Source organism: Oncorhynchus masou, chromosome 27, assembly GCF_036934945.1.
Source record: "Oncorhynchus masou masou isolate Uvic2021 chromosome 27, UVic_Omas_1.1, whole genome shotgun sequence".
Lineage (NCBI taxonomy): Eukaryota > Metazoa > Chordata > Actinopteri > Salmoniformes > Salmonidae > Oncorhynchus > Oncorhynchus masou.
The window spans coordinates 1,566,961-1,588,853 of NC_088238.1; the positions used below are offsets into that span (position 1 = coordinate 1,566,961).

The 21,893-nt window shown below is 43.6% G+C and overlaps 1 protein-coding gene across 1 annotated transcript in view; it reads left to right on the forward strand.

Moving 5' to 3' along the window:
• The first annotated feature begins 6,023 nt into the window (after window positions 1-6,023).
• LOC135515551 (rho guanine nucleotide exchange factor 39-like) overlaps window positions 6,024-21,893 on the forward strand; it is a 103,410-nt gene continuing 87,540 nt past the window's right edge. The window contains 3 exon segments of the mRNA XM_064939172.1: window positions 6,024-6,105; window positions 9,413-9,593; window positions 12,377-12,471. Coding sequence (XP_064795244.1) covers window positions 9,444-9,593; window positions 12,377-12,471 — 245 coding nt within the window. The 5' untranslated portion in view covers window positions 6,024-6,105; window positions 9,413-9,443.

Below are 21,893 nucleotides of genomic sequence, written 5' to 3' on the forward strand. Positions count from 1 at the left end.
TATAGAAACCATAGTTACTATAGGATATCTCTAGAATATATAGAAACCATAGTTACTATAGGATATCTCTAGAATATATATACAGGATATCTCTAGAAGATATAGAAACCATAGTTACTATAGGATATCTCTAGAATATATATACAGGATATCTCTAGAAGATATAGAAACCATAGTTACTACAGGATATCTCTAGAAGATATAGAAACCATAGTTACTATAGGATATCTCTAGAAGATATAGTAACCATAGTTACTATAGGATATCTCTAGAAGATATAGAAACCATAGTTACTATAGGATATCTCTAGAAGATATAGAAACCATAGTAAACTATAGGATATCTCTAGAATATATAGAAACCATAGTTACTATAGGATATCTCTAGAAGATATAGAAACCATAGTTACTACAGGATATCTCTAGAATATATAGAAACCATAGTTACTATAGGATATCTCTAGAAGATATAGAAACCATAGTTACTACAGGATATCTCTAGAATATATAGAAACCATAGTTACTATAGGATATCTCTAGAAGATATATACAGGATATCTCTAGAAGATATAGAAACCATAGTTACTATAGGATATCTCTAGAATATATAGAAACCATAGTTACTATAGGATATCTCTAGAAGATATAGAAACCATATTAAACTATAGGATATCTCTAGAATATATATACAGGATATCTCTAGAAGATATAGAAACCATAGTAAACTATAGGATATCTCTAGAAGATATAGAAACCATAGTTAATATAGGATATCTCTAGAAGATATAGAAACCATAGTTACTATAGGATATCTCTAGAATATATAGAAACCATAGTAAACTATAGGATATCTCTAGAATATATAGTAACCATGGTAAACTATAGGATATCTCTAGAAGATATAGTAACCATGGTAAACTATAGGATATCTCTAGAAGATATAGTAACCATAGTAAACTATAGGATATCTCTAGAAGATATAGAAACCATAGTTAATATAGGATATCTCTAGAAGATATAGAAACCATAGTTACTATAGGATATCTCTAGAATATATAGAAACCATAGTAAACTATAGGATATCTCTAGAATATATAGTAACCATGGTAAACTATAGGATATCTCTAGAAGATATAGTAACCATGGTAAACTATAGGATATCTCTAGAAGATATAGTAACCATAGTAAACTATAGGATATCTCTAGAAGATATAGAAACCATAGTAAACTATAGGATATCTCTAGAAGATATAGTAACCATGGTAAACTATAGGATATCTCTAGAAGATATAGTAACCATGGTAAACTATAGGATATCTCTAGAAGATATAGTAACCATGGTAAACTATAGGATATCTCTAGAAGATATAGTAACCATGGTAAACTATAGGATATCTCTAGAAGATATATACAGGATATCTCTAGAAGATATAGTAACCATAGTTACTTTAGGATATCTCTAGAATATATAGAAACCATAGTTACTATAGGATATCTCTAGAAGATATAGAAACCATAGTAAACTATAGGATATCTCTAATTCTTCGTCTTACCTGACACTTGTTTGCTTTTGATGCCCACTACACTCAGGTTAATGCATAGGATGTATTCTGGCATCATTTCCTGTTTCAGTCACTCACACTGTCCTCCTCGATTCACTAGTCTACTGCCTGTGTAATTGTGATGAGCAGCACGACTCAGACAGACCCGTTGACAACACTAGATGTCAGTGTTAGCGGCTACTGAGGGCGGACTCCGAGCTCCCCGCTTTCTTTTATATGTTTAGAGCGCTCCGCCGGGGACATTCGTCCCAAATGACACTCTATTCTCTCTTTAGGGCACTACTGTTGACCAGAGGCCATAGGGTAAGTAGTGCACTATATAGTACATAGGGAATAGGTGGCCATTTATCTACCTACCTCATCCCCATACTGTATTTATCTTGCTCCTTTGCACCCCAGTATCTCTACTTGCACATTCATCTTCTGCACATCTACCATTCCAGTGTTTAATTGCTGTATTGTAATTACTTTGCCACCATGGCCTATTTACTGCCTTACCTCCCTTATCTTACCTCATTTGCACACACTGTATATAGACTTTTTGTTTTCTTTTGTTCTACTGTGTTATTGACTGTATGTGTTTGTTTATTCCATGTGTAACTCTGTTGTTGTATGTGTCGAACTGCTTTGCTTTATCTTGGCCAGGTCGCAGTTGCAAATGAGAACGTGTTCTCAACTAGCCTACCTGGTTAAATAAAGGTGAAATAAATATTTAAAAAATAAAATACAAATTTGGGACAGTTCCTTCTTCTACCGGGAGCTGCTGAGGCTATAACTGTTCCTAAGACTGATTTAGTGGGGTGTCTCGTTCATCTTAATATCCAACACTGTTTTATAATTAGTGTTGAAATCTGCTGATATGTTTTTCTCTCTTTCCTTCATTTCCTACTAGGATGTAGCCTGTCACCATGGGGATGACTGAATTCCCCAGTATAGATAGATGCACAGGCAGAGAAGAGCACATGCCCACTTGTTGGTAATTAAGTCTACGGGGCAAGAAGAGACCAGCGTGTGTTTCAACTCACAAACTTTTAATTTGATTTTTTACTACAGCTCTAACAAGATCCAAGATTAGCATCATCACCAGTTATTCTGGTTTCACAACTACAGTTGTTGGTCTACAAATGACAGATTCAGATAGAAAGCTAAACTGTTCATGGGGCAGCAGGGTAGCCTAGTGGTTAGAGCGTTGGACTAGTAACCGGAAGGTTGCAAGTTCAAACCCCCGAGCTGACAAGGTACAAATCTGTCGTTCTGCCCCTGAACAAGGCAGTTAACCCACTGTTCCTAGGCCAGTTGACCCACTGTTCCTAGACCAGTTGACCCACTGTTCCTAGACCAGTTGACCCACTGTTCCTAGACCAGTTAACCCCCTGTTCCTAGACCAGTTAACCCACTGTTCCTAGACCAGTTAACCCACTGTTCCTAGACCAGTTAACCCACTGTTCCTAGACCAGTTAACCCACTGTTCCTAGACCAGTTAACCCACTGTTCCTAGACCAGTTAACCCACTGTTCCTAGACCAGTTGACCCACTGTTCCTAGACCAGTTAACCCACTGTTCCTAGACCAGTTAACCCACTGTTCCTAGACCAGTTAACCCACTGTTCCTAGACCAGTTAACCCACTGTTCCCAGGCCGTCATTGAAAATAAGAATTTGTTCTTCTTAACTGACTTGCCTAGTATAATAAATAAATTATTGTGGACTGTGTTCAGCCCCGTATATTGCCTTTTCATCTGTGTACTGAGTCTGATTGTTGTATTTTGTCAATGTGAATGTCTGGATTTAGCATCACATATATCTTCACACTTCCACTAAACAGATGGGGAAGGACAGACACTGAGGGGGATTGATTACCTGACCCAGGTTGCTGTGTTTGTGGGTGGGAGGGTGGGAGGGTGGGGGGGGGGGGGGTTTACACAGGGTGAAAAATGATTTAATTCGTTTTGGAACCAGGTTACCTCCCGTGTGTCAGCCAGGTTCCCCTGTTCAATGCCCACCGCGAAATCAAATCAAATCAAAGTGAAGTAGCCTCGGCTAGATTTAGCACATGGAGTAATGAGCATGGTTGTGGGAGGTAACTTTCTAAATGTAATCCATTACAGTTACAAGTTTCCTGTCCAACAATTGTAATCTGTAACGTAACTCAGTAATCTATTTACATTTGGATTAGTCTCCATGGAGACTAACGTTAGCTAGCTGCTGGTAGGATGTTGTCATTTGGATGAGTGGGTGAATTTCTCCCCCCCCATCTCGTTTACTTTACTGTGGCTACAGCTAAAGATGCAGGTGTCATTTGGTTAGTTAGCAAGACGTGTGAATCACGTTGTTAGCTAGTTATGCTGAACTTGAACGACAGTTAGCGTGTCTCTTCGTTGTCAATCAGATGGATCTGGCATCGGTCAAATGTGCAGGCAAGATCCCATTCAGTTGTTAAAAACGTGGGTTGGTGTCACGCCCTGGTCGAAATACATTATGTTTATCTTCATTTATTTGGTCAGGCCAGGGTGTGACATGGGTTATTGTGGTGTGTTTTTGTCTTGGGGTTTTGTGGGGTGTCGAGCGTTAGTCTATGGCTGCCTGAGGCGGTTCTCAATCAGAGTCAGGTGTTTATCGTTGTCTCTGATTGGGAACCATATTTAGGTAGCCATATTGTTTGAGTGTTTCGTGGGTGATTGTTCTTGTCTTTGTAGTCACAAAATAGGCTATAGTTTTTCCACGTTCCGTCTGTTGTTTTGTTCATTCAGTTATTTTCATGTCTCGTCTTATTTTCATTAATAAACATGAGTAACCACCACGCTGCATTTTGGTCCGCTCCTCCTTCTACAGACGAACGTCGTAACAGTTGGGACAAGCGCCCGCATTGGCAGGCAAGCTGCAGAAGGGCGAGCAGGCTGCTATTCCCCGTAGTTTATCAGTGCAATGTTTGACGGTCGACCACAAGCTGAAAAATGTTTGAGACGGGTTATCTACCATTCCCTCGTTAGATTTTTAGCTCATATCGCTCTGGATAACATTAGCTGTTGATCGCGTTGTTGTTGACGTGCATAGGCAACTGAGGTGGAGATAGCCTACCTCGTCATGGTTGTTTTTATCAACAGGACTTGTAAAAGTTCCCAAATGTAAGAAGACTCCCCTGGTATTTTACATTTTTGCAGAAATCCATTCAGGTGTATTTTGTTGCTTTTGGCGAATGATGATGATCTAAAGTCGTACTGTTGCTACTTCCTGTAAACACACAGTCCAGTTCATAGTGAATGATGCCAGGCCCTACTTCCTGTAAACACACAGTCCAGTTCAAAGGGACTGACAGGCCCTACTGCCTGTAAACACACAGTCCAGTTCATAGTGAATGATGACAGGCCCTACTTCCTGTAAACACACAGTCCAGTTCAAAGGGACTGACAGGCCCTACTGCCTGTAAACACACAGTCCAGTTCATAGTGAATGATGACAGGCCCTACTGCCTGTAAACACACAGTCCAGTTCATAGTGAATGATGCCAGGCCCTACTGCCTGTAAACACACAGTCCAGTTCATAGTGAATGATGACAGGCCCCACTGCCTGTAAACACACAGTCCAGTTCATAGTGAATGATGACAGGCCCCACTTCCTGTAAACACACAGTCCAGTTCATAGTGAATGATGACAGGCCCTACTGCCTGTAAACACACAGTCCAGTTCATAGTGAATGATGACAGGCCCTACTGCCTGTAAACACACAGTCCAGTTCATAGTGAATGATGCCAGACCTATGTGCCAAATGGATTATTTGCATATAGGCCTCCTGTAGCTCTGATTGGCTACGGTGCACCGGTCTGCGTAGACTGGGACACATTTTTTATTAGGATTTATTTACTGCAGTGTTTATTAATTGTCCAAGCACATGGCCACTCTATATTGTGATAGAATGTTCACAAATGTCTTACTCTACGTCATTCCCAAACATTCTATGAATTTATGAAAATGTGAAAATGACCAAATCTAAGCTCTCGCTTGTCAGAAAATGTAAAAAAAAAAAAAAAAATTGAATGTCATTGAGAAAACAGAAAGGTGTCGTAATGTATTTTTTCCCCCACAAACATCCTTTCTAAATTTAAAAGTAAACATCCTGTTTTTCAAAAGTATCTGTAATCCGATTACAATATTATTTTCTGGTAATGTAAATTATTACATTTTTTTCCTACTCAGATTACATGTAATTTGTTACTCCGCAACCGCTGGTAAATGAGTTCGGATTCTGTGTTTTCACGTGCAAAAGTGATTGCTTTTGAGTTAAACACTGTATTTACCTTCCTAATGAAAAGTCGTTTGTAAAAGTCGAACATATATTGTATGGAAAAGAGACGTGTTTCTGGACGTCGCAACACGCTGCCTTGTTGACGCCCTGCCACGTCACAAGGCTGGGCGGGTCCGTTTCCATGCCGTCATATCCCCTGGTGGACCGGGAGCCAATAGCGTCGCTCGACAACCCGGAAGAAACAGCAGCCCGAAAAGAGCGCCTGGATTTCAATTTTAGAACAGATACGAAGACATTGACAGGTTAGTTGATCTTTTCAACCTAAGCAACATTTTAATGTCGTGTATACAGTTATATCGCTGTAAATGTGTAATTCGAGTCGCTACCTTTAACCATGTAGCTTTCCTCGACGTTGTCGTGGAACTTTGCAGAAAACAGCTACGTTCACTGTTTGTTTATTAAAGCTAAACGTTACTTGCGGTGCTCACGTCGAGAAACATTTCAGGTATGTTTTTTAAAACTTTTTTTTTGTAGCACTGTTGTCCTGTAGGTTATAGAAAATGTGTTACTTTGTCGCATGCAAGACACATTTGAACGCGCAAAAGCGGTGAGGGAGGAGTGCCCTTCTCAAGTTGAACAGTAATCTGCTCGGTGAGGTTGTCAACAAGGCAGCATGATGCATCGTTCTGAAACACATCTCCTTTTTCCAAACGACTTTTCATTTGGAATAGAGATAAGTCGTGTTTATCAAAAGGAATCCCTTGTACCCGTGTGAACACAGAATCCCACTCATTCCACATGCTCTTGCGTCACTGTTGTTTTGAGCCGACTCCGCCATGGTCTTTGAATAGAGTACCACAGTCATAACTCATAAAACCTAAGGGTCAAACAAGAAAATGGTTCCGATTGTTTTTCCAATGTTAATTTTTCCCATAACAGATTTTTAGAAACCCTTAAGGGTGCTTCTACACCTGCATTGCTTGCTGTTTGGGGTTTTAGTCTGGGTTTCTGTACATCAGCTGATATCTCAAAGTGCTGTACGAAGGGATTTATAAATACATTTGATTTGATTTAAAATAAGGTAGACCTTTTTTCTTCTATTGTGTTATTGACTGTACGTCTGTTTATTCCATGTGTAACTCTGTTGTTTGTGTCGCACTGCTTTGCTTTATCTTGGCCAGGTCACAGTTGTAAATGAGAATTTGTTCTCTACTAGCCTACCTGGTTAAATAAAGGGGAAATATATATATTTTTAAAAGGTCTGTGTTTAGTTTATGCTTAACCTGGCACAACGTTTTGATAACTAAATCTCTATAGGACAAGGTTACATTTAGCAATACATTTGACTGTATTTACCTCCCAAAAATAAAATGCTAAGTAGTTGCTCATGTGGCTATCATAAAGAACTACAAATACCATGATCTGGTAAAGACTGCCACATTGAGGCAACGGAACGACTCTGGGATTAGCGATCTAGCTACATTTGAGTAATTAATACATTGGCTACATTTTAATTTAAATGTACAATTCTGTGAACTGTCTTGTGCAAGTTTTAAATTTACACAATACCTGTTTAGCAAAGGTGTCCGACGGAGATGTCTTGCAGGGATTTGTAGTCTTGATGATGAAGTCTACGTTGGTGCTAATTAGCATTCTAGAACCTGAGAATCGAGACGAATATATTGATAAAAGTCACGTTGTCCGGGAGAGATCTACATGTTTATTATCAAAACGTCATGGGTAAACCTCACCAGGCAGTCTGGTTACAAAATGAATACAATCGTCTTTCTCCCAGTGGGGAAAAAGTACTCAATTGTCATACTTGAGTAAAAGTAAAGATACCTTAAAGGAGATATATATATATATATATATATTATATATATATATATATATTAGGTAGTTAGTCCTGTCTCATCGCTGCAACTCCCGTACGGACTCGGGAGAGGCGATGGTCGAGATACATGCCTCCTCCGAAACACGACCCGGAAGCCAGCCGCACCAATGTGTCGGAAGAAACACAGTACATCTGAATACCGAAGTCACCGTGCACTGCGTCCAGCCGCCACAAGGAGTCGCTAGAACATCACGGGGCAAGGACATCCCAGCCGGCCAAACCCTCTCTCTAACCCGGGCCAATTGTGCACCGCCTCATGGGTCTCCCGGTCGTGGTCGGCCACGACACAGCCCGGGATCGAACCCGGATCTGTAGTGATGCCTCTAGCACTGCGATGCGCAGCGGCCTAAGGCACTGTATCTCGTGAGGCCCTGATAATTGCTGAAAAAAATAATAATTAATAAGCGTATTCTGCAAAATACTGTTTATGTTCCATATGTTAATTAGCGTCTTTAAATTAGATGATGCAATTTACTGTAAGTTAGCTCTTTCTGTTTATTTCTGAACATGATCAACTAACATACGGGACATGAACCCGAGTTTCCCACTGGAGCAAACTGTCACTAGACACAAAATTCCCTGGAAATGTCCTTTTGGTCCGAGAGCAGACACTGGTTTTGAAGTTCGCCATGTCCCCTGGCTAAGAGGTGTCCTTCCTTTCTCTCTCCCTTCATGTCCCCTTTCTCTCTCTCTGTGTGTGTAACCCAGTGCTATCTCTGACTTTCTCTCTCTGTGTGTGTAACCCAGTGCTATGTCTGACTCCCTCCTCTCCCCTCATGTCGCCTTTCTCTCTGTGTGTGTGTAACCCAGTGCTATGTCTGACTCCCTCCTCTCCCCTCGTGTCGCCTTTCTCTCTGTGTGTGTAACCCAGTGCTATGTCTGACTCCCTCCTCTCCCCTCGTGTCGCCTTTCTCTCTGTGTGTGTAACCCAGTGCTATGTCTGACTCCCTCCTCTCCCCTCATGTCCCCTTTCTCTGTGTGTGTGTAACCCAGTGCTATCTCCCCATCTCTGACTCCCTCCTCTCCCCTTGTTGTCCCTTAACTAGGAATCCTCCCTGGACTCCCTCATTAGTGTCATCTCCTCTGTAGTACCACGGAGCAGGCTGAGACACCTGGGTGTGTGTGTCCCAAATGGCACCCTATGCCCTTTTTTATAATGCACTACTTTAGACCAGGGCCCATAGTGCACTATATAGGGTGTCATTTGGGACGAGCATTTAGAATCCAGGGCCATGACTTAGTCTGAGAGCAGCGCTTTAGCAGCAATTAACCCCCGTGACATCTCCCAGGGTGCCCGAGTGTCAACGACAGCCTTCCACTAACTAACACACTGTAAACAACAGGGTCTGATCAATGACACACAGAGTGCCTTTCTGGGAAAGAGGACGGACTGGGTCAGAGAGCGGGGGAGGACGGACTGGGTCAGAGACCGCCCGGGGGGGGACGGACTGGGTCAGAGGGGGGGGACGGACTGGGTCAGAGAGCGGGGGAGGACGGACTGGGTCCTTGGGTCTTCTGCAATACTATTGGTTATTGAGCTCTATGCAATACTTATTCCTTGACGATATAAAAAATATTAGTGTGATTGTCAATATTGCTGTTGGATATAGCTTTTTCACAAACTTAAGGTGAGATTTCTCGGTCTATTAAATTTCAGAAACCTAATAATGTTTTGGAAAAAGTCAGGAAAATGTCCAATGTTTTATTCTCTACAGATCTGAGGTCAGTGTCCGCCCCAGTAAGACCATGAGTTTCTCCCCCACCCCCGTGGGCCCGACCGGCAGCCGTAGTGTCCAGGAGCAGAGAGAGAAGTGGGAGAGGAAGAGAACCCGTACAGTCAGGGCCCTGGTCCAAACTGAACAGAAATACTGTAAACAACTGCAACTAGTCAACACGGTATGTGAACAGCACCTGCTATTTATACTCTTATACAGTGGGTATACACTTATTTTCCACCATAATTTGCATATAAATTCATTAATAATCCTACAATGTCATTTTCTGGATTTTTGTCCACATTTTGTCTGTCATAGTTGAAGTGTACCTATGATGACAATTACAGGCCTCTCATCTTTTTAAGTGGGAGAACTTGCACAATTGGTGGCTGACTAAATACTTTTTTGCCCCACTGTATGTCTCAAATTACACCCTATTCCCTATATTGTGTTCTAGTTTTGATGTGGACCCATGGGGCTCTGTTCAACAGTAGTGAACTGTGTGTCGAATAGGGGATAATTTTGGGACTCGACCATTTGTCTGCTGAAACAGGAAAGGGGATACCTAGTCAAGTGTACAACTGAATGCGTTCAACAGAAATGTCTTCCGTATCCACGCCCAGTTGATGTTAACTGCCTTGCTCAAGGGCATAACGGCAGATTTGTCCGCCTTGCTGGCTCTGGGATTCGAACCAGCGACCTTTTGGTTAATGGCCCGACGCGCTTAACCTCTTGGCTACCAACTGCCCTTACTATTGACCCGTATCCACAAGTGTCTCAGGGTAGGAGTGCTGATCTAGGATCAGTGTTTTGGAACATAATGCATCTGATTACATAGAGGGGGGGGGATGATCATAATGAATCAGATTACATAGAGGGGGGGGACCTGATCCTAGATCATAATGAATCAGATTACATAGAGGGGGGGGGATCTGATCCTAGATCATAATGAATCAGATTACATAGAGGGGGGGGGGGGGACCTGATCCTAGATCATAATGAATCAGATTACATAGAGGGGGGGGGGACCTGATCCTAGATCATAATGAATCAGATAACATAGAGGGGGGACCTGATCCTAGATCATAATGAATCAGATTACATAGAGGGGGGGGCTGATCCTAGATCATAATGAATCAGATTACATAGAGGGGGCTGATCCTAGATTATAATGAATCAGATTACATAGAGGGGGGGACCTGATCATAATGAATCAGATTACATAGAGGGGGGGGACCTGATCCTAGATCATAATGAATCAGATTACATAGATGAGGGGGGGGACCTGATCCTAGATCATAATGAATCAGATTACATAGAGGGGGGGGGCTGATCCTAGATCATAATGAATCAGATTACATAGAGGGGGGGCCTGATCCTAGATCATAATGAATCAGATTACATAGAGGGGGGGGGCTGATCCTAGATCATAATGAATCAGATTACATAGAGGGGGGGACCTGATCCTAGATCATAATGAATCAGATTACATAGAGGGGGGACCTGATCCTAGATCATAATGAATCAGATTACATAGAGGGGGGGGGGGGGGGGGGCAACAACAGGCCCATGGTGACCCCACATTGAAGAGGAGAGGGGTGGTCTCCTCTTTCTACATTGTTCTCTTGCATTATGTTGAATGCACTGAAGTTCAGTACACCGACCTGCTGTCTATTGAACGTGTAGGCCAATAGGGAACAGGCCATTTGGCATGTTGACCTGCTGTCTATTGAACGTGTAGGCCAGTAGGAAACAGGCCATTTGGCATGTCTTCCTACTGTCTATTGAATGTGTAGGCCAATAGGAAACAGGCCATTTGGCACGTCTACCTGCTGTCTATTGAACATGTAGGCTACGGCCAATAGGAAACAGGCCATTTGGCATGTCTCCCTGCTGTCTATTGAACGTGTAGGCTACGGCCAATAGGAAACAGGCCATTTGGCATGTCTCCCTGCTGTCTATTGAACGTGTAGGCTACGGCCAATAGGAAACAGGCCATTTGGCATGTCTCCCTGCTGTCTATTGAACGTGTAGGCTACGGCCAATAGGAAACAGGCCATTTGGCATGTTTCCCTGCTGTCTATTGAACGTGTAGGCCAATAGGAAACAGGCCATTTGGCATGCTGACCTGCTGTCTATTGAACGTGTAGGCCAATAGGAAACAGGCCATTTGGCATGCTGACCTGCTGTCTATTGAACGTGTAGGCTACGGCCAATAGGAAACAGGCCATTTGGCATGTTGACCTGCTGTCTATTGAACGTGTAGGCCAATAGGAAACAGGCCATTTGGCACGTCTACCTGCTGTCTATTGAACGTGTAGGCCAATAGGAAACAGGCCATTTGGCATGTCTTCCTGCTGTCTATTGAACGTGTAGGCCAATAGGAAACAGGCCATTTGGCATGTCTTCCTGCTGTCTATTGAACGTGTAGGCCAATAGGAAACAGGCCATTTGGCATGTCGACCTGCTGTCTATTGAACGTGTAGGCCAATAGGAAACAGGCCATTTGGCATGTTGACCTGCTGTCTATTGAACGTGTAGGCCAGTAGGAAACAGGCCATTTGGCATGTCTTCCTGCTCTGTTGTGCGCTGCCAGACTCCGGTATTGCAGTCAAGTTCCGATTATGTTAAGCCTTTGTTTGTGACATCACGATGTCGTCACCGTCGGCGATGGCCCACAAACTTTGTCTATTTTTTTTTTTTTTAGACGGTGCAATGGTAATATCGGCCAACCCTCGACTAGAGTACCGTTGGGGACGCGGACTAGGAGTAATTGAGTTGTCGGTGGTGTCATCTCCTAAACCGTTTCAGTCTCATGGGAATCCAATGGAACCAATGCAGCGAGATAGCAGACAGGCTGAGCTAGACAAATGGCGAGACTAATACTAAGTTCTTCTTTCTTGTCTCTGTGTGTGTGTGTCTCTGCGTGTGTGTCTCTCTGTGTGTGTGTGCTCTCTCTTGCAGTACTTTGTGGAGATTCTGAAGGCCAAAGGCACCCTGAGGCAGGACATTAGAGAAAGCATCTTTAGTTCCCTTCCATCCATCTATTCAGTAAACCAGTAAGTATCTCTTTAATAATTAATGATGGGGAGGGGGGGGGGGGGCATTAATTGGCACCCTCCCTGGCTCTCACTAGTAGTTCAGAGTGTTGGTTTGACAGGCCTCAGACAGCTGAGGGCCTTGTCTACGGAAAGCCTACACACAATCCGATTTCCAAATGTAGAAAAAAAATATCCTCAAGAAAATAAACAAATAAGCACCGCCTTCACTGAAAACCTTCAGGCCAGCGTGACGGCATGAACAAGGTGAACCAAACCTCAACGCCGTCCTCCTTGCCATGTTTAATATCTCTGTGTGTAAATAACAACAATGTGAGATTTTGGATTTCTACAACCAGCTATGTTCTTGAACCCTCCAACTCAACACTGGTCCTGGAAACCAGTTCTACTGCATCTAACCAGGTTCTGATTTTTAGACCTGAGACTCCAGCTGTGGGTGTAAAATGAATGATCAGGTCGAACAGAAAACCAGACCACCGTAGGGTCAGAGTTGAGTACCCCCTGTTTTGGTAGTGTTCCGTATGGAATATGGTTCCAATAGAGCCGTAGACATTATAACATAGTCGTGTTGGTAGTGTTCTGTGTTCCATATGGTTCCAATAGAGCCGTAGACATGACAACATAGTCGTGTTGGTAGTGTTCTGTGTTCCGTGTGGTTCCAATAGAGCCGTAGACATGACAACATAGTCGTGTTCTAGAGTGTTGGTAGTGTTCTGTGTTCCGTGTGGTTCCAATAGAGCCGTAGACATAACAACATAGTCGTGTTCTAGAGTGTTGGTAGTGTTCCGTGTGGTTCCAATAGAGCCGTAGACATAACAACATAGTCGTGTTCTATTTAATCATGTGGTTTATCGCTTCACAGAATGAGCATCGTACTGTGTTGAATAATGATCAGGTGTTGAGTCCCACAGGTCCTCATCTCCACTCTGAGACTGACAGGCTTTCTTCCTGAGAGTGGCATGATGAAGACAGAGGGGTGTATTACTGAGGGTCTATCCCAAACCACTCCCTATATAGTGCACTATGGGTCCTGGTCGAATGTAGTGGTCTCTAAAGGGAATAGGGTGGCATTTTGGACGTGGGTAGAGTGTGACTGTATTGGATAAACTGGTTCGTCTCTATCAGTGGAGGCTGCTGAGGGGCTCTGAGAATAGGAAAAATACTTATTCACGTCACTGAGGGAGAGGGGGTAATGCATTACGTTTACATTATGCCAGGATATGTCACTGAGGGAGAGAGGGTAATGCATTACATCTACATTGTCAGGATATGTCACTGAGGGAGAGAGGGTAATGCATTATGTTTACATTATGTCAGGATATGTCACTGAGGGAGAGAGGGTAATGCATTACGTTTACATTATGTCAGGATATGTCACTGAGGGAGAGAGGGTAATGCATTACGTTTACATTATGCCAGGATATGTCACTGAGGGAGAGAGGGTAATGCATTACGTTTACATTATGCCAGGATATGTCACTGAGGGAGAGAGGGTAATGCATTACGTTTACTTTATGTCAGGATATGTCACTGAGGGAGAGAGGGTAATGCATTACGTTTACATTATGTCAGGATATGTCACTGAGGGAGAGAGGGTAATGCATTACGTTTACATTGTCAGGATATGTCACTGAGGGAGAGAGGGTAATGTATTATGTCAGGATATGTCAGAGAGAGAGGGTAATGCATTGTCAGGATATGTCACAGAGAGAGAGGGTAATGCATTACGTTTACATTATGTCAGGATATGTCACTGAGGGAGAGAGGGTAATGTATTACATCTACATTGTCAGGATATGTCACTGAGAGGGTAATGCATTACGTTTACATTATGTCAGGATATGTCACTGAGGGAGAGAGGGTAATGCATTACGTTTACATTATGTCAGGATATGTCACTGAGGGAGAGAGGGTAATGCATTACGTTTACATTATGTCAGGATATGTCACTGAGAGAGAGGGTAATGCATTACATTTACATTATGTCACGATATGTCACTGAGGGAGAGAGGGTAATGCATTATGTCAGAATATGTCACTGAGGGAGAGAGGGTAATGCATTACGTTTACATTATGTCAGGATATGTCACTGAGGGAGAGAGGGTAATGCATTACATCTACATTATGTCAGGATATGTTATTGTCAGATATCAGGGATCCTCTGGGAGGAGAAGAGAGACAGTCTGGTATCAGTCACCATGACAGCTGTGAGTTGGGGAGCACTTTCGGGTGGAGGTCGACCGGTTTTTAAATTCGGGACGATTTCAAGTTTTCATAACAATCGGAAATCTGCATTTTTGGACGCCGATGATGACATTGCACTCCGCGTGGAGACTGCTGACCACCTGTTACTCCGCGTGGAGACTGCGGACCACCTGTTACTCCGCGTGGAGACTGCGGGACCACCTGTTACTCCGCGTGGAGACTGCTGACCACCTGTTACTCCGCGTGGAGACTGCTGACCACCTGTTACTCCGCGTGGAGACTGCTGACCACCTGTTACTCCGCGTGGAGACTGCTGACCACCTGTTACTCCGCGTGGAGACTGCTGACCACCTGTTACTCCGCGTGGAGACTGCTGACCACCTGTTACTCCGCGTGGAGACTGCTGACCACCTGTTACTCCGGCGTGGAGACTGCTGACCACCTGTTACTCCGCGTGGAGACTGCTGACCACCTGTTACTCCGCGTGGAGACTGCTGACCACCTGGAGACTGCTGACCACCTGTTACTCCGCGTGGAGGCTGCTGACCACCTGTTACTCCGCGTGGAGGCTGCTGACCACCTGTTACTCCGCGTGGAGACTGCTGACCACCTGTTACTCCGCGTGGAGACTGCTGACCACCTGTTACTCCGCGTGGAGACTGCTGACCACCTGTTACTCCGCGTGGAGACTGGCTGACCACCTGTTACTCCGCGTGGAGACTGCTGACCACCTGTTACTCCGCGTGGAGACTGCGTGGCAGGCTGACCACCTGTTATTCCGCGTGGAGACTGCCTGGCAGGCTGACCACCTGTTACTCCGCGTGAAGACTGGGTGGCAGGCTGACCACCTGTTACGCGAGTGCTGCAAGGAGCCAAGGTAAGTTGCTAGCTAGCATTAAACTTAGAAAAACAATCAATCTTCACATAATCACTAGTTAGCTACACATGGTTGATGATATTCCTAGGTTTAACTAGCTTGTCCTGCTTTGCATATAATCAATGCAGTGCCTGTTAATTCATCATCGAATCACAGCCTCCTTTGCCAAAAGGTTGATGATTTAACAAAAGCGCATTGCCGGGAAAAAAAAGCACAATCTTTGCACAAATGTACCTAACCGTAAACGCCTTTCTTAAAATCAATACACAGAAGTATATATTTTTAAACCTGCATATTTAGTTACAATAATTTAATGTTAGCAGGGAATATTAAGTAGGGAAATTGTGTCACTTGTCTTGCGTTCAGTGCATGCAGAGTCAGGGTATATGCAACAGTTTGGGCCACCTGGCTCATTGCGAACTAATATGTCATTATTTTACATAAATTGCACAACCTTCAATGTTATGTTATAATTTACAGGAATACTTTGAGTTAGGGATGCCACCCGTTAGATAAAATACGGAACGGTTCCGTATTTCACCGAAATAATAAATGTTTTGTTTTTGAAATAATAGTTTCCGGATTTGACCATATTAATGACCAAAGGCTCGTATTTCTGAGTGTTTATTATATTATAATGAAGTCTATTATTTGATAGAGCAGTCTGACTGAGCGGTGGTAGGCTCGTAAGCATTCATTCAAACTTTACTGCGTTTGCCAGCAGCTCTTGGCAATGCTTGAGGCACAGCGTTGTTTATGACTTCAAGCCTATCAACTCCTGAGATTAGGCTGGCAATACTAAAATGCCTGTTAGAACATCCAATAGTCAAAGGTATATGAAATACAAATGGTATAAAGAGAAATAGTCGACGCGTCATATTGCCTACAATAACTACAACCAAAAACTTCTTACCTGTGAATATTGAACCACCAGCTTTCCTATGTTCTGAGCAAGGAACTTAAACGTTTAGCTTTTTCACATGGCACATATTGCACTTTTACTTTCTTCTCCAACACTGTGTTTTTGCATTATTTAAACCAAATTGAACATGTTTCATTATTTATTTGAGACTTAATAGATTTGATTTATGTATTAAGTTAAAATAAGTGTTCATTCAGTATTGTTGTAATTGTCATTAATACACATATATTTGTAAGTATAAAAATCGTCCGAATAATCGGTATCGGCTCTTTTTTTTTGGACCTCCAATAATCGACTTTGAAAAAACAATCATAATCGGTCGACCTCTACTTTGGGGCAGAGGTCAGGACAGATGACGTGATGAAGAACGGATGTCACTAAAGGTTCTGCCTAGCAACAGAGATTCATTGGCTGTTCAGATGTGTAGGAGGAGACTCGGCACAGGAGAAAAGGTTTAAATATCAGTGGCTTGTGTGAAATATGTGGTCGTCTGTACAGGTGTTGGACTCTGAGTCAGTGGGACATCTCTATAGTAACCCTTCTATTGAGTCAGTGGGACATCTCTATAGTGACCCTTCTATTGAGTCAGTGGGACATCTCTATAGTAACCCTTCTATTGAGTCAGTGGGACATCTCTATAGTAACCCTTCTATTGAGTCAGTGGGACATCTCTATAGTAACCCTTCTATTGAGTCAGTGGGACATCTCTATAGTAACCCTTCTATTGAGTCAGTGGGACATCTCTATAGTAACCCTTCTATTGAGTCAGTGGGACATCTCTATAGTAACCCTTCTATTGAGTCAGTGGGACATCTCTATAGTAACCCTTCTATTGAGTCAGTGGGACATCTCTATAGTGACCCTTCTATTGAGTCAGTGGGACATCTCTATAGTGACCCTTCTATTGAGTCAGTGGGACATCTCTATAGTGACCCTTCTATTGAGTCAGTGGGACATCTCTATAGTGACCCTTCTATTGAGTCAGTGGGACATCTCTATAGTGACCCTTCTATTGAGTCAGTGGGACATCTCTATAGTGACCCTTCTATTGAGTCAGTGGGACATCTCTATAGTGACCCTTCTATTGAGTCAGTGGGACATCTCTATAGTGACCCTTCTATTGAGTCAGTGGGACATCTCTATAGTGACCCTTCTATTGAGTCAGTGGGACATCTCTATAGTGACCCTTCTATTGAGTCAGTGGGACATCTCTATAGTGACCCTTCTATTGAGTCAGTGGGACATCTCTATAGTGACCCTTCTATTGAGTCAGTGGGACATCTCTATAGTGACCCTTCTATTGAGTCAGTGGGACATCTCTATAGTGACCCTTCTATTGAGTCAGTGGGACATCTCTATAGTGACCCTTCTATTGAGTCAGTGGGACATCTCTATAGTGACCCTTCTATTGAGTCAGTGGGACATCTCTATAGTGACCCTTCTATTGAGTCAGTGGGACATCTCTATAGTGACCCTTCTATTGAGTCAGTGGGACATCTCTATAGTGACCCTTCTATTGTGTCAGTGGGACATCTCTATAGTGACTCTTCTATTGAGTCAGTGGGACATCTCTATAGTGACCCTTCTATTGAGTCAGTGGGACATCTCTATAGTAACCCTTCTATTGAGTCAGTGGGACATCTCTATAGTAACCCTTCTATTGAGTCAGTGGGACATCTCTATAGTAACCCTTCTATTGAGTCAGTGGGACATCTCTATAGTAACCCTTCTATTGAGTCAGTGGGACATCTCTATAGTAACCCTTCTATTGAGTCAGTGGGACATCTCTATAGTAACCCTTCTATTGAGTCAGTGGGACATCTCTATAGTAACCCTTCTATTGAGTCAGTGGGACATCTCTATAGTAACCCTTCTATTGAGTCAGTGGGACATCTCTATAGTAACCCTTCTATTGAGTCAGTGGGACATCTCTATAGTAACCCTTCTATTGAGTCAGTGGGACATCTCTATAGTAACCCTTCTATTGAGTCAGTGGGACATCTTTATAGTAACCCTTCTATTGAGTCAGTGGGATATCTTTATAGTAACCCTTCTATTGTGTCAGTGGGACATCTCTATAGTAACCCTGTATTGTTGGGCGTAGTGTGTTGATATAGAGGGACGACAACAGGCAGGTGTCATGTCTCTATCGTTGGGCGTAGTGTGTTGATATAGAGGGACGACAACAGGCAGGTGTTGGGCGTAGTGTGTTGATATAGAGGGACGACAACAGGCAGGTGTTGGGCGTAGTGTGTTGATATAGAGGGACGACAACAGGCAGGTATCGTGTCTCTATCGTTGGGCGTAGTGTGTTGATATAGAGGGACGACAACAGGCAGGTATCGTGTCTCTATCGTTGGGCGTAGTGTGTTGATATAGAGGGACGACAACAGGCAGGTATCGTGTCTCTATCGTTGGGCGTAGTGTGTTGATATAGAGGGACGACAACAGGCAGGTATCATGTCTCTATCGTTGGGCGTAGTGTGTGTTGATCTAGAGGGACGACAACAGGCAGGTATCATGTCTCTATCGTTGGGCGTAGTGTGTGTTGATCTAGAGGGACGACAACAGGCAGGTATCGTGTCTCTATCGTTGGGCGTAGTGTGTTGATATAGAGGGACGACAACAGGCAGGTATCATGTCTCTATCGTTGGGCGTAGTGTGTTGATATAGAGGCTTTTCTGTCAGGTATCGTGTCTCTATCGTTGGGCGTAGTGTGTTGATATAGAGGGACGACAACAGGCAGGTGTTGGGCGTAGTGTGGTGATATAGAGGGACGACAACAGGCAGGTATCGTGTCTCTATCGTTGGGCGTAGTGTGTTGATATAGAGGGACGACAACAGGCAGGTATCGTGTCTCTATCGTTGGGCGTAGTGTGTTGATATAGAGGGACGACAACAGGCAGGTATCGTGTCTCTATCGTTGGGCGTAGTGTGTTGATATAGAGGAACGACAACATGCAGGTATCATGTCTCTATCGTTGGGCGTAATGTGTGTTGATATAGAGGGACGACAACAGGCAGGTATCGTGTCTCTATCGTTGGGCGTAGTGTGTTGATATAGAGGGACGACAACAGGCAGGTATCGTGTCTCTATCGTTGGGCGTAGTGTGTTGATATAGAGGGACGACAACAGGCAGGTATCGTGTCTCTATCGTTGGGCGTAGTGTGTTGATATAGAGGAACAACAACAGGCAGGTATCGTGTTGCTATCGTTGGGCGTAGTGTGTTGATATAGAGGGACGACAACAGGCAGGTATCGTGTCTCTATCGTTGGGCGTAGTGTGTTGATATAGAGGAACGACAACATGCAGGTATCGTGTCTCTATCGTTGGGCGTAGTGTGTTGATATAGAGGGACGACAACAGGCAGGTATCGTGTCTCTATCGTTGGGCGTAGTGTGTTGATATAGAGGAACGTCAACAGGCAGGTATCGTGTTGCTATCGTTGGGCGTAGTGTGTTGATATAGAGGGACGACAACAGGCAGGTATCGTGTCTCTATCGTTGGGCGTAGTGTGTTGATATAGAGGAACGACAACAGGCAGGTATCGTGTCTCTATCGTTGGGCGTAGTGTGTTGATCTAGAGGGACGACAACAGGCAGGTATCATGTCTCTATCGTTGGGCGTAATGTGTTGATATAGAGGAACGACAACAGGCAGGTATCATGTCTCTATCGTTGGGCGTAATGTGTGTGGATATAGAGGGACGACAACAGGCAGGTATCATGTCTCTATCGTTGGGCGTAATGTGTGTGGATATAGAGGAACGACAACAGGCAGGTATCGTGTCTCTATCGTTGGGCGTAATGTGTGTGGATATAGAGGGACGACAACAGGCAGGTATCGTGTCTCTATCGTTGGGCGTAATGTGTGTGGATATAGAGGGACGACAACAGGCAGGTATCATGTCTCTATCGTTGGGCGTAGTGTGTTGATATAGAGGAACGTCAACAGGCAGGTATCATGTCTTTATCGTTGGGCGTAGTGTGTTGATATAGAGGAACGTCAACAGGCAGGTATCATGTCTTTATCGTTGGGTGTAGTGTGTTGATATAGAGGAACGACAACATGCAGGTATCGTGTCTCTATCGTTGGGCGTAGTGTGTTGATATAGAGGGACGACAACAGGCAGGTATCATGTCTCTATCGTTGGGCGTAGTGTGTGTTGATATAGAGGGACGACAACAGGCAGGTATCGTGTCTCTATCGTTGGGCGTAATGTGTTGATATAGAGGAACGTCAACAGGCAGGTATCATGTCTCTATCGTTGGGCGTAATGTGTGGATATAGAGGAACGTCAACAGGCAGGTATCATGTCTCTATCGTTGGGCGTAGTGTGTGTTGATATAGAGGAACGACAACATGCAGGTATCGTGTCTCTATCGTTGGGCGTAGTGTGTTGATATAGAGGGACGACAACAGGCAGGTATCATGTCTCTATCGTTGGGCGTAGTGTGTGTTGATATAGAGGGACGACAACAGGCAGGTATCGTGTCTCTATCGTTGGGCGTAATGTGTTGATATAGAGGAACGTCAACAGGCAGGTATCATGTCTCTATCGTTGGGCGTAATGTGTGTGGATATAGAGGAACGTCAACAGGCAGGTATCATGTCTCTATCGTTGGGCGTAGTGTGTGTTGATATAGAGGGACGACAACAGGCTTTTCTGTCAGGTATCATGTCTCTATCGTTGGGCGTAGTGTGTTGATATAGAGGGACGACAACAGGCAGGTATCGTGTCTTGTAAGTCGCTCTGGATAAGAGCGTCTGCTAAATGACTTAAATGTAAATGTAAATGTGTCTCTATCGTTGGGCGTAGTGTGTTGATATAGAGGAACAACAACAGGCAGGTATCGTGTCTCTATCGTTGGGCGTAATGTGTGTTGATATAGAGGAACGTCAACAGGCAGGTATCATGTCTCTATCGTTGGGCGTAGTGTGTTGATATAGAGGAACGACAACATGCAGGTATCGTGTCTCTATCGTTGGGCGTAATGTGTTGATATAGAGGAACGACAACAGGCAGGTATCATGTCTCTATCGTTGGGCGTAGCGTGTTGATATAGAGGGACGACAACAGGCAGGTATCGTGTCTCTATCGTTGGGCGTAGTGTGTTGATATAGAGGGACGACAACAGGCAGGTATCGTGTCTCTATCGTTGGGCGTAATGTGTGTTGATATAGAGGGACGACAACAGGCAGGTATCGTGTCTCTATCGTTGGGCGTAATGTCCGTGTGGTAAATGTAGGAAGGAAGATATGTCAATTCACATCATGTTTTTGTTTTCTAAATTGACTTTCCTCCAGGGGAACAACACTGCACACTAATCAGGAATTCCACTGTAATTAAACACGAGCCGACTTATATATTTATATACAGGAATATTCAGTGTGTTGATGATCGTGCCGTTCATCG